The 14,331-nt window shown below is 41.7% G+C and overlaps 1 protein-coding gene across 1 annotated transcript; it reads left to right on the top strand.

Moving 5' to 3' along the window:
• Positions 1 to 6,111: 6,111 nt before the first annotated feature.
• LOC308300331 (serotriflin-like) lies at positions 6,112 to 9,693 on the top strand (the record flags this gene model as incomplete). Its single annotated transcript, XM_080744147.1, has 4 exons — positions 6,112 to 6,234; positions 7,389 to 7,486; positions 8,552 to 8,628; positions 9,566 to 9,693. The coding sequence occupies 4 exons, from the start codon at positions 6,112 to 6,114 to the stop codon at positions 9,691 to 9,693; spliced, it is 426 nt and encodes a 141-aa protein (XP_080600273.1).
• Positions 9,694 to 14,331: the final 4,638 nt, after the last annotated feature.

Below are 14,331 nucleotides of genomic sequence, written 5' to 3'. Positions count from 1 at the left end.
AAGTCCTGACCTACAGTACATTAAGTAGGAGAGTCCATTCCTGACCGCCATAGAGCAGGAGTTCTAAACCATGGGCCCGCAAATCCCTGTGGATTTCACGGGGTTACAACATTGTGAGGGAAATGGTATTTAAAACAACTAAATACATGATTCAATGTACTCTATACACAGTACAATGTCAAACAATGTGAGACTGAATGTAAAGTGAGAAAGTAATTGTTCACTACGTGTGTGGCACGTTATTTATTACTAATGCATAAATATAATCATGGGGATTCCGTTGAACCTTTGAGGTTGAAGGGGTTCAGAAAAGCTTGAGAAACTATTTGTTAATAAATGGATACGTGAACTATATTTTCTTTCTGAACTATATTCTTTTTCTTTTCGTGTGTGTGTGTGTGTGTGTGTGTGTGTGTGTGTGTGTGTGTGTGTGTGTGTGTGTGTGTGTGTGTGTGTGTGTGTGTGTGTTTGTGTATAACAGTATTGTACTATTTTCTCTAAACAAGCCTCCCAATATATTGTCACCTGACTTGAAGAATAAAACAAACTGACATTGACCTCAGTTCCTCTGGATATTGTATGATTATGCTGCAAAATAAATGTTGGCTTGTTGGCAATATTGTACTTGGCAATATTGTATGTTGTGCCATGCATAATTAGTGTCATATCATATTGCATATGATGTGACACTAAATACACACCTGGGTGTTTGTCTGTGAAAGCAGTGTGACACTCACACCCATAAGGCTAATAATGTAAGGATATAAATGACCATCACCACATAAGACTAGCCAAACATCAGCAGTTATTTCATCTCAAAGGACACCTTCAAACTACACAAGGTAAAACTCACATTTACACGTTTCTTCTACTTTCAGAGGATCTTCTGTTTCCATCTGCTTCAATTTGACTTTGCTGTTAAATATCTTAACAGAGTACATTAAGTTATACTCTTGAGTTTTTCATTCGTCATAATGTGATCATTATATATTTAGTCTGGACTAAAATATATATATTTTCTCCTACTTGGTCCGAATTCCCCAGCAGACCCCCTAAGAGCAGAGAAAATAAGCATATTGCTACTTTGTTATTTGTTGCGGTCAATTTATTTATATATTTTTGATCTGTTATTAGTTGTCATTACACACTCATCCATGCCTTGGTTGTCCCACACGAGCCATTGTAGTCTGCTAAACAGAATACTGAATATACAGCTGTTGTTTGTTTTGCCAAGTCCCGGAAAAGACGTGCTGTGATTGGCCAGTACAGTTACTTTGATTATAGCTGTGCCGAACACCCACCCCAAAACATGATTTAGGAGACTATGGAACAACCATAAGTCATGGATGCGTGTGTAAAATGACTGGCCAAGTAGTATGTTTTTCTTGTGACTGTCTTCATGAAAACACTGCTTTGTTGTTATTAGTATCAACAGCATCATTTGTACATGAAAATGAATGTGTACTTCATGTGGTTTCCACAGAGGATGAAGGCATACGTTGTTCTCACCATGCTCTTTGCTCTCCTGGCTGGAACTGAAGCAACACCAGCAGCTGGGGGTAAGAAATACCACAGTTCAGGGGTCTTCAACGTTTTCAGGCCAAGGACCCCTTAGCCGAGAGGGAGATGAAGCAGGGACCCCCACAACCTCTTCATAGATTCCATAGTTTCATTGTTTGACAGCACGATCATCAGTGTATTTTGGATTCAGGTCAATTTGTGTTTTCAGATATTTAACCAATTGAACTTTCAATACTTCTCCCCGCTAAACCAAACCTCTTTGCCGAAAATAGCGCGAGGCGTTGTGAGCTTGTAGAGCTGCTATTTTTGGCTAAAGGGCCAAAGAATCTGGCTAAAAAAGAGATTATTATTATTATTTTATTTTTTTATCACACAAAGATTTGGAGTAACCCTGTAGTAACCCTGAGGACCCTCTGTTGAAGACCCCTGCCATAGTACAAATATTAGGGTCAAACTTTTTCCTCGATTACTGAACAATTTTAAAGATACATATAGCTGCTATATGCCTATAGCAGCCATCCAGGGGCCAAGGAATGCAATAGGCAATATATTATGTGCAACAACAAGCCATAGAAACAGATAACCCTCTAATAACAATAGAAGTCAAGTCCGGATGAATGCACCAAAGGGTTCTTATAACATGTAAAGGCCTATAATATAATCTTTGCTGTAGCTTATATTGGAGCAGAATGGACGTTTGTTGTTAGCAATTAGAATTTCACTCAACCTCTATGGATGTCTGTGGTGCGTTTGTGTTCATGTAGAGATGACCGACGCCGTCAAGGAGGAGATTGTGAACAAACACAACGAGCTGAGAAGAGGTGGATATTGCACAAACACTCTCTCTATATATACATAATACTAATACTAATACTAATATACTATACTAATATATATATACTAGAAAAAAAGCCCCTTGCGGGGGCTTCTCCCATGCTTCTCCCCACCGGGGGAAATGGATGTGCTGTGGCAGCGCGCCGCATCCAGTTGGGGTTACCGCGCGGCACTTCACGTGCGTCGATACCGCGATGGGACGCTGCGCAGCTGCCCGCGTTCAGTGTGTGCTCCACTTTATGTCCCTAGTGCCCAGTTGTCTAGGTGGCCGCCTCTCCAAGTGCCCACATATCCCTATTGGCCAGTTAAAGGGAATGGCCTCAGCAAGGCATTTTTGTATTATGTTTTTTACACAATTGAACAACGGACAGTCGGACGCAGAGTTAGCAGAAATGCGGACAGACTGGCTGGTACGTATTCTGATTAAGGTAGTGAGATAATATCCAAGATTTATCATGAACAAAAAGGCACACATGGACACTAATGGTAAAATACGCCAACACAACCTCCTCCAGTCCCTTAAGCGGCCGTGGCCCCATTAGGCTTATTTCCTGTGGAAATAATAAGCCTCGGCTTTCTAGGATCTCCTTTTAGTTGACCTTGTAGCAGTGATTTGTACTGTCATGAAACTGTACTTTTTTCTATTGCAAACTTCTAATAGATTTTTCAACCACCTCCCCACCCGGTCTGGGCTGTCTGAAAGTGAGTTAGTCTTTTTTAGCACCAATATAATAGGAGTCAGGAGAAATCAAATGGCGAAAGTAGGCACGTTCTGAGACATGTCGACCCGTTGATTGTTGTTAATATTTGGGGTTTTTGATGTTGGAAATTACATAAATGCCTCGCTGGTATGTTTTTTGTGTATTCCACTATTCCTCATCCTACCCCTGCTCTCCATTGCAGAAAGCAACATAAGGATTGAAGCTTGCACGTTAGAGTAGCGTCCCTCCGTCAACACAATGTTACATGCGTAGGCTATTTAGTTACACCATAGCATTTGCACGTTCGCGAATGTGTCACTGTGTGCGTTCGGCGTGCGTGCTCTATTAACGCATTATTATGATACACGATCCAGTGGTTATGAAGTGAGGCAATGTTTTTTGTGAACATGGATCGGAGAGACAGAGAAACAGACAGGTTTTCACTGCAGCGCACGCACGCACACACACACACACACACACACACACACACACACACACACACACACACAGGACGGAGGACGGTGTATCTTTCTCTGTCTGTATCCGATCCGAGGCATTTTAACGGTCCGGTCGCGCCCCCCGCCGCCGCCGAAAACCGAAAGAGAAAAAGTGTTTCTAAAAGCTGTATGTGTTTGCAGCGTGTGTGCAGCTTTTGCATTAACAATACTATCCGTGTCCGTGTTGTGTCCAAAAATGCCATACGATTGTCTGCCTGCTGCTGCTGCTGCTACTGTGTGAGATATGGGACGTTCGCGAACGAATCAAGTCTTGTGAACGGCTCTTTGAAATGAACGATGGGATCCGGTTCGTAGTAGGGAGCCGTTCCTTTTGTAAATGAAGAGTGGTGGGAAAAGTACTCAAATTCTTTACTTAAGTCAAAAAAATATCAATACTGCAATCCATGTGGAAATACTCTGCCACAAGTGGAAACCTGGAATGTTAAGTAAAAGTACAAAAGTATTGGTATCAAAATGTACTGTAAGAATGTCCTGTTTCACAGGTTTTACAATGAATAAAAGGTAAAAAAAGAAAAGAAATAAAAAAATAATTTGTGAGCTTGTAGATGGGCTATTTTCAAATAGCAGGTATGTAGGCTACATATGTATGTCAGAAATACATTTATATAGGGTTGAAGTTATTTGTAATCATAATCAAAATCTACATAGTAACTCAAATGAGTCAGTCTTTTGAACGGCTCTTTGAAAGGAACGGATCCCAGAGATCCGGCTCACTTCAGAGAGCCATAAATCCCATCTCTACTTGTGTGCACTGCAGTCGCACATGCGCAGTAGGGTGGGAGGGGGGTCCTAGCGAGAGGTGGCTAAAATATATGCCTGTATAAAAAATAACGTTTTATATTAATTGTTTGACATTTAAGTACAATCATGGCGGCAAACATAGCTTAGGCCCTTTCCAGAGTATTGAGCAGTGTACATGCCGAGCGGGGAACCGTGACGTTCACTGGTTTGCTGGGAATAGGCCTTCATGGCGTACATGACCTAGCTCTCCAATTATAATATTAAGATATATATATATATATATATATATATATAAAATACTATTATATTCTATAGGTGTGCAGCCTACAGCCAGCAACATGCTGAAGATGGTAAGACACTCCTGGAGGTTTGATTTGATTTGACGTATTTAATGACAACGCTCATATAATGTGAAACACACTCATACTGCTGCATTGTCAAAGGGTATTTTGTGAATGTAACCTTACCTTACTGCACCCATAATATTTGTGTCCCTGCATGTTTCTCCCTTATGTGGACATGAATAAATGGTTAAAATGCACGCGGCTGTGTGTGTGTGTGTGTGTGTGTGTGTGTGTGTGTGTGTGTGTGTGTGTGTGTGTGTGTGTGTGTGCGCGCGCGCGCGCGCGTATGTCCTGTGTCCTCTCATTCTCACAGACGTGGAATGAGGAAGCGGCCGCCAATGCTCAGAAATGGGCCGACAAGTGTAGCACCGGACACAGCACCGCCGCAGAAAGGAGAATTAGCTGTAAGACCCCTTTAACTTTAATATTAATAATTATATTATGCTTTAAATAACATTCAGTTTTTTCCATTATCCATTATCATGCAAGTATGTGTGCTTAATTATGGTTGCAAACTGTACCTTGGAATACGCAATTGTCCCTTAATAATTTGGAAACTAAAATACATGCCCCTTATTGAACTGATAAGTGACACACTTGATATGATCAAAGAGCTCATACCAGTAAGACTCCCTAATCGGGAGATAAGTAACAGTCAGGTCGCAGCCACAAACTGTACGAGTAAAGGGGTTTCCTCCTGTATGTATGTTTTGTGTGTCTCTTCCGATCTCCCTTTTGATCAGCTTGTATTTTCACTGCACGTAACTCCTCCTCTGGTCTTAGAAAAAGCTCTTCTTGTTCCTCTTTAATCTCTAGAGGCTCTGGATCCTCCTTACTGGCCAGAGTATTTCCATGTTAATACTGGTCACAATGCCTATAGGCTCAGTGGAACAGCACATAAAAAATTAGCTTTCATTTTATTTCTCTACCATATTATAAGTGAGCATTAGTTAATTGCAACCGTCAGATCGCAGTTACTATCAAAACCTCCACCGGCTGTCAGTCTGTCTGTCAGTCTGTCAGTCAGTATGTCCGTCACATTACACACACACTCTTGGCTGCCAAACCACAACCTCCACCCCTCATTTCTCACATGGCCCTCTTCTAGCGCCACCATGAGGCCGATTCTTGCAAAACATTTTTTTGGACACTGCTCCTACTGCTCCTACTGCTCCTGTCCCATTTCCCATAGTCCCTCTGATTGGCTATCATTGCCTTCTAAAGTTTGAGTACGCGAACTGACGGTCGCTTATCTCCCGATTAGGGAGTCTTACTGGTTGTATGAAGATAGGTTGAACATTGGTGCATTTGGCCTTTAAAGATTCAGTTTGTATCTCTGTATAGATTCACTCTCAGCCTCATTTACTGATATCCACATGATCCTCTCTCTCTCTCTCTCTCTCTCTCTCTCTCTCTCTCTCTCTCTCTCTAGCCAGTGGTTGCGGTGAGAACATGTTCCTGTCCAGCCATGAGCTCCCGTGGACCACTGCTGTCCAGAACTGGTATAATGAGGTGAAGAACTACGAGCACGGAGTGGGATCAGTCAATGGAAAAACAGTGGGACACTTCACACAGGTACACTCACGCCATAGACTGTAAACAATATATTTTCTATGCTGCGAAAATGGTGCTTTTTTTGGCTCTGTACGGGTGCCGCCATCATTGTAGAAATCAACGTCGCAATTAGAACTACAGACTCACTCCCTAGCTTCCGCCGTGGACTGACGACGCACCTCTTCAGACCCATAGCACTACTGTAACACTCATTGACCATACATTAAGCTAGTTAGCATTTTAGGGCTTAGAAACGTTTTTTACTGATTAGGTGTTATTTTATTTCTAGATTGATATTCCTATGCATTTTTTATATTGTTGTTGATGTACTGACATATTATCTTGCTTATTATATTGATGTATTACCTGCTTATTGTAAGTCGCTTTGGATTAAAAGCGTCTGCTAAATGCCTAAACTGTAAACTGTAACTGTAAACGGCGCCCCTGACTCAAACCCAGTGCCGGAAGACATACTAATAGGCCTTATGCACAGCTCTGTTCCATTCTGGTCTAGAGTATTGTGCATGTTGGCTCACCAGAAACACTCCAGTGGGTCTAAAAATGTCTGCTTTATATTGGTCTGCAACTCTGAGAGTGTTCATCATAATGTTGAAGAACCACTACAGTACACTAAATGGAACAGAGCCTCAATCAGAATCATTGCTAAAACCTGTGAAGGAAATAAAGAAGGGGACCAATTTATTTCCATGGCTGCTGTACATAGACAAATTTTTGATTGATTGACGTTCTGCTCTGGCCTGCAAGGAGTGTGTGCACAGTTTCACGCCGATCCACCAAAGACTAGCAGTGTCCGATTGCCAAGAAACTTCACATTGGCCTGATATAGCGCCACCAGGAGGCCGATTTTTATTTTGCTGTTACTCCTACAGATTCTGTGCAAACAGCATGCAAATCGATACACACTATCTCTATTCTTTGAGACACATACACAGGCCACCATTTCTTTTCTTCATATTTCACCATTGGATTGCATTTGGGAATGTACGTTGTTACATTTAGTTAGTTTTTTTGTCATGACATATTCCAGAAGTCATCAAGACAGACCTGTAAAACCCAGATTGACTTCAACTACCTGGACTAGCCTGAGACCTGTGTTTTCAGGATCACATTGTTCTAGTTTAAGCAGTGATGTTGTGTTATTGTGTGTTGCCCAGGTTGCGTGGTACCGCTCCAACCAGGTGGGATGTGCCATGGCCCACTGCCCCGATTCTGATCCCTACAAATACCACTATGTGTGTCAATACTGTCCACCGTAAGTACTACTGTCCCAACACCATGTACACATGCTGTACTACTGTCCCAACACCATGTACACATGCTGTACTACTGTCCCAACACCATGTACACATGCTGTACTACTGTCCCAACACCATGTACACATACTGTACTACTGTCCCAACGCCATGTACACATGCTGTACTACTGTCCCAACACCATGTACACATACTGTACTACTGTCCCAACGCCATGTACACATACTGTACTACTGTCCCAACGCCATGTACACATACTTTACTACTGTCCCAACGCCATGTACACATGCTGTACTACTGTCCCAACGCCATTTACACATACTGTACTACTGTCCCAACACCATGTACACATGCTGTACTACTGTCCCAACGCCATGTACACATACTGTACTACTGTCCCAACACCATGTACACATGCTGTACTACTGTCCCAACGCCATGTACACATACTGTACTACTGTCCCAACGCCATGTACACATACTGTACTACTGTCCCAACACCATGTACACATACTGTACTACTGTCCCAACGCCATGTACACATACTGTACTACTGTCCCAACGCCATGTACACATACTGTACTACTGTCCCAACACCATGTACACTGTACAGTACTGTGGCATATATATGGCGGAGAACCACTAGTGTATGCATGTATGTATGCATTGAGATTTATTTTTGGCCAGGCGGATTGGTCTGGTTCCAGGCTAGCTTGAGACACCGCCATGAAAATCAACCAATCAAAACACCGCGACGCACAACACTTTCAAACCCCAGCTTCTGAGTTGGGTTGGTCAGTGCGTGCACTGAGCACACCCGGGGTGCACCTCACTCGATTTTCGAACGACAACGCACCGAGTGCACCGAATAAACGAACGACCAGAGGGAACACCAGTATTTATTTATAACACCCATATTTATCATGTTTAACTTGTTTACTACCAACATAATTTTTCGCCTCGTTCCTTGCCGCGCTTTTTTCATTTTCCGCACCTAAAAGTAGTCACAGCATATCCATCTCAAGTAAGATGTAAATATTTGATGTTCTGTCCGTACATTGCAGTGGCGGTTTGAGAAACATCTACAAGATTGGACCCTCTTGCGGTGACTGTCCAAATGACTGTGATGACAAGCTGTGCAGTAAGTCACTATAATAATATAGCGGTGGATCATGTGGCATGAGCGGTAGCGCCCGGGTGGCTGGGAAACCCACCCCACGGTAGTCGTTTCAAATCCCACTAGGGCAGGGGTTCCCAAACTTTTTTGTCTCAGGGCACCCCATAAATATTTTTTTAATCCGAGGCACCCCTACATTATAATTTTCACTCCCAGCACCTTATATTTATAGCCTAGCATATTGTCGTTGTCAGGTGGAAACTTTGTATGTCCAAAACCGTTCATTTTGTATTTATCATCTATAAAATGTACTAAACTAGTGAAAACAGCAGATCTACAAGCACACCACGCCTCACGATCGGCTGTTTTCACTAGTTTTGTGCGACAGTCTTGTATGATGAAGCAGGGCTTTGCTTTACCAAAAGACGTACGCAGAGATTCTGCTCGACAGTGACGATATTTTTGTGATTATGTTATTATTATGAGGAAAACGTTGAGATAATAGCCATTTTGATTAGAAGTGCCTGCAAATAACTTTGTACTTCAAGTTTAAAATGATACTAAATATTGTTTTTTTTTTCAAGTGTCCAAATAAATTCCAAATATTATCAAATCATCTCGCGGCACCCCTGGACTGCAGTCACGGCACCCCAGGGTGCCCCGTCACCCACTTTGAAAACCCCTGCACTAGGGGATTCCCTTTTTTCTTTTTTTCTTCAGTCCGTAGAGCTTGTCGATACACTCGGCTGATAAACGCTTCAGTTGGCAGAGCATGGCCCTGCTAGCTGGATAATATCGGCTGAGAAGACGTGATAATATCCGATGGTATCGGATGATAACATTAGAATCAGGTGCAATAAAGTCATAGAAGGGAGTTACAGTGTGCAAACTCATCTTTTTGCCTTTTGACATGATGTTTGAGTTCGGTGCCTACAGTAATCTGTCTGTCGTTCTTTCTCAGCCAACCCGTGTCCCTACATAAACAAGTACAGCAACTGCCCTGCTCTGAAGAAGAGCCATACATGCAGTCACAAGAAAATCGCAGAGATCTGCCCCGCCTCCTGCAAGTGCACCACTGAGATCAACTGAACGCCTGGCCACGCCCACTCCACACGCATCACGAGAAACATGATTTAATCTACACTCAATGATATTCCTTATTGTGCAAAGTTTCAAACGTATGGCTATCCTACTATCTGCTAGCATGGCGTTGCTCATACTAATTCCTCACTGCAGTTGTTGTGCAGTCTGGTTTATTAACCAGGCTAACTATCTGCCTCTCTGTCTCTCTCTGTCTCTCTCTGTTTCTCTCTCTCTCTCTCTCTCTATCCATTGCTATCTTACTGTACGCATACTCTACCAGTGGACCAGGGGATCCCCAGCTAAATTAGTTAAAATAGTATAAAAATTGGTTTTATACATCAGCTGATAGCAGAGCTACAGGTTCAAAACAGATCTCAATGCGTTGCGTTTTGAGCTTGCAGTTTGGCTATTTATAGGAAAAAACATCTGCAGATAAATATACAGTGTTGGGGAAGTTACTTTGAAAGCGTAACTTGTGCTGTTACAAGTAACTCACCATGGCAGTAACTTGATCAAGTTAAAGTTATACCCCTGGAGAAATATAACTTATAAAGTTTCAAGTTACATAGAAAAAGTAACTTGAGTAACTTGAGTTACTTTTTTTCAGCATTAAATTGAGAAACAAAATATAATATTCTAAAAAAAAGTCACATGCCAGCAGAACCAAGTTTTTTGTTTCATTTCAAAAAGGTTGACATTTTCTTTTGTAAACATCTGTGTTCCTAAAATAAAGTAAAAAAATAAATAAAATAAAATTATGATCTGGACATTTGATCGTCAATCTTCACAAAACCTAAATGTAAAATTATAACTTAGCTTGTAACTTCTTGTAACTTGTAACTTGAGCCAAACATGACCCAAAAAGTATCTCAGTTACTTGATGAGTTACAGAAATATGAATGTAACTCAGTTACCAGCAAAATGTAACTTAGTTACATAACTCAGTTACATGTAACTTCCCCAACACTGCAAATATATTAATTTGGGGGTCCTTGACATGAAAATGTTTGTGAACCTCTGGCATGTTCTCTGTGTACTGTATATCCAATGGAAATATCACTCTATGCTTGTAGAAAATAAAGTAGCATTTATAGATTGAGCATTGCAATACTGACTTCCTCACCTTCTTTTTGCCTGATTATCTTTCTTCTTTTGTTTTACAATGTTCACACTGGCAGACCAATAAGATCTAGATTGGAAACAGATCAGTTTTTATGAAGCCTGAAATGACCTGACTTTAACTTTATAACAGGGTTCCCCTAGGGGGTCCTCAGAGTCAGTACAGGGGGTCCTCCAAATCTTTGTGTGATAGAAACCTTTTTTTCTCCTTTTATATATTACCACTTGAACTCTAACGTCCTGAACTTTTGACAAAAATAGCAGATCTACAAGCTCACAACGCCTCACGCTGCGAGGCGTTGTGAGCTTGTAGATCGACTATTTTCGGCCAAGAGGTTTGGTGTAGAGGGGAAAAAGAGAAGACTAAGTACAGAGTGAAAGGTCAAGTTTATTAAGTATTGACGGTTCAAGTGGTTAAATATCTTAAATTGACATGAATCCAAAATACACTGATGATTGTGCTGTCAAACAATGAAACTATTATGGAATCTACGAAAAGGTTGTGGTGGTCCCTGCTTCATCTCTCTCTCTCAGCTAAGGGATCCTTGGCCTGAAAACATTGAAAACCCCTGCTTTATACTTGTGTCATTATTGATATGTAACACTGGCTCTTAAAAACACTAGAGCTTTCTGATACAAGTCCAGTTAGGCCTAACAAAAAAAAAATGGTTTCCGGTTGGCTGTCATTTTAGGGCTGAGTAGGTAGGGAATTTATTTTATTTTATTTTTTATTTTTATTTTTTTGTGGGCATGGAATTTTATTTTATTTCTTCATGGGAAGGATGGGTAGGTAGTTTTTTTTTTTTTTTTTTTCCCCTATGGCAATGATCGATATGCTTCTTTTTTAATATATTCTGTTTTCCTGAGTTACCAATTTCTAAATCGAAGGCTCCGATTCCGAGGCTTCCTCCTCGCATCTCAGGGCTAAATATTTAAAGTCGAACATGGCCAAAACAGACCCAGCCTGAGAGGCTAGAGGCTCGGTGGGCGTAGAGAGTATGTCGACTGAGATGTGGGTCCCAGGGCTCCAGACTAACTTTTTTTCACCTACGTCCCGGGACCGTCCCAAAATACAAATTGAACCGTCTCCAAATGAATGTAATCCGTCCCAAAAAATAATAAAAAAATAAAAAAATATTGCAGGTCTATTAGTATTACTATTATAATAATATCTATTATTATTGTTATTGTTGTTATTATATTGTTGTTGTTGCTGGTGTAATTGGCTTGACAATCCTTTCTATTTTTATACTGTCATTTCTCATTTGTGGCTTGTGGCAAAAAATCTTACCTCAGCCATTGATTGATTGATTGAAGAATTTATTAGAAGTTTGCAATAGAAAAAAGTACAGTTTCGTGACAGTACAAATCACTGGTACAAGGTCAACTAAAAGGAGATCCTAGAAAGCCGAGGCTTATTTCCACAGGAACCACACTTTAAGTATCTCATATAACATTGAAAGACAGTTTGCTGGTGTGATTGTCATATACGGTAAACTAAAGAACCAGTCATGCACGACTGTTGGAGGAATTACGGTAAAACTGGGTTTGTACTGTGTCCGTACGAATGTGTTGCGCGTTATTCTACAAGCCTACAACTAGATGCATCCTCGGGGCTTTGAGGGCTTTTTAGATCGTCTATATGCTCACCGCACCGCACAACACCGTCGTACTGAAAGATATAACCAGTGCCATGCTTGATAGAGTGGAGACGCGTGCAGTCTGCTTTTTGGGTCTGTTGTGCTTCACAGCAAGCGGTTCAGATGAACTGTAGCCGAAATGGAGTAATTTATTATGAGCGGACCGGTTGTTTTTGAGAGTTAAATAAGAGACGATTACTGGAGAAAATAAGCCGCCACACAGCACGGGAACTCTGTGAAATGAATGCCAGCTTGCACGGCTGGTTGTGATGAAGTTGATTAGAACATAACGTCTTGTATTTGGGAATATCTAGGCTATAGGTTTATAGAGATGACAAAAGTTAAACAAACCGTTGATTTAATTACAATGTGTCCTACTCCTATATTCAAACAACGGCTCTTGCTGCTCACTAAACGTAGGCTATGTGTCTGTGCTTGGCATCGCGTTCCGTTTTACATTTTCATTAATAATCACAATCCAAATCATACAACGTTACTCTTTATGTAGCGAAGCAGAGGGCGGGGATGCTAAGATTTATCTCTCCCTTAGTCTCGAGCCCTGGTGGGTCCATGTATCCGCTCGGTCGTGTCTACCTGCTGCAGATGAAAACTGACATCGGCACTGTTTCACCTCCTTAATTATGTCTGCAAACGTTTTAGTAGTCAATCGAATTATTTTAGGAGGTGGTTTGCACGGGCAGACGACAGACACTGTACACCATGGCTGGTGGAGGACATGCATGTGCTGCTGTTGTTGTTGTGTGCCGCCGTCTCCTCGCGATGACGCAATGACGCATGAATAGTAAAACAAAACATTTGCGCACATAATATTTTAGACGAAAGAAAACTTCGATTAAACTTCGCGAATGTGGTCGCACCAAATATATTTTTTGTAAGACGTTTTTGATCGACTCGGTCGGATTTTGACTTAATTTTATTTATTTTTTTATTTTCACTCCAAATGCCAATAAAATCATCTGGGTCGCACGTATTTAATAGGGTCGGTCGCCAAACGGGAACCAGCATATTATGTTGTTAGGCCTTATCACTCACTACGACTGACCTGTTTGATCTGTTACTAGTTCATAGCTAGGGTTACACACACACACACACACTCCTCTAATTGATTTCAATGGAGTTCCTACCGTAGATTGTCACCTGTGACCTGAACTCACCTGTTTACGTCACGTTTGAAGAAATAAGCAAACTGATGTTGACCACAGTTCCATTGTTTGATCACAACTGTACTTGGCACGATATGACGTGACGCTAAAGTACACACATGCCATGGGTGTTTATCTATGTCAACACAGATGGACACACACACACACACACACACACACACACACACACACACACACACACACACACACACACACTAGTGTTGTAATCGAGTCCACCTAAAGCGAGTCCAAGTCAAGTCCAAGTCATATGAGGTTCGAGTTCGAGTCGAGTCCGAGTCATGACCCCCTGGGAGGGGGCCGAGTCCGAGTCGAGTCCGAGACCGACGGGAGTCGAGTCCGAGTCGAGTCCGAGTCTGACGGGAGGCGAGACTGAATCGAGTCCCCGAAACCCGTTTTTTTTTTTTTTTTTTTTTTTTTTTTTAGGTAGGCTACAGAAAGCAACCTTTTTTTGTTGTTGTTTTTGTTTAGTTGTTTTGGGGGAATGAGGGTTCTTTGTTCTTTATTAAAACAATAATAGGTCTCCTCAAATTACCTTTGGTTGCTGTGGTTTAGACCAGATGGGAGAGAGGCCCGCTGACAGCTCCGTCTCCGTCATCAGACGGGTCATGTGACCCGTCTGATGACGGAGACGCAGTCGTCCAGCGGTCAAGACGCAGCTTTGCGTCTCTTGACGCAGCTTTGCGTCTTCTAGACGCGAAACC

The sequence above is a fragment of the Nannobrachium achirus genome (genome assembly GCF_963921795.1).
Source record: "Nannobrachium achirus genome assembly, chromosome: 16".
In the NCBI taxonomy this organism is placed as follows: Eukaryota; Metazoa; Chordata; class Actinopteri; order Myctophiformes; family Myctophidae; genus Nannobrachium; species Nannobrachium achirus.
This window is presented reverse-complemented; position numbering and strand designations above follow the sequence as displayed.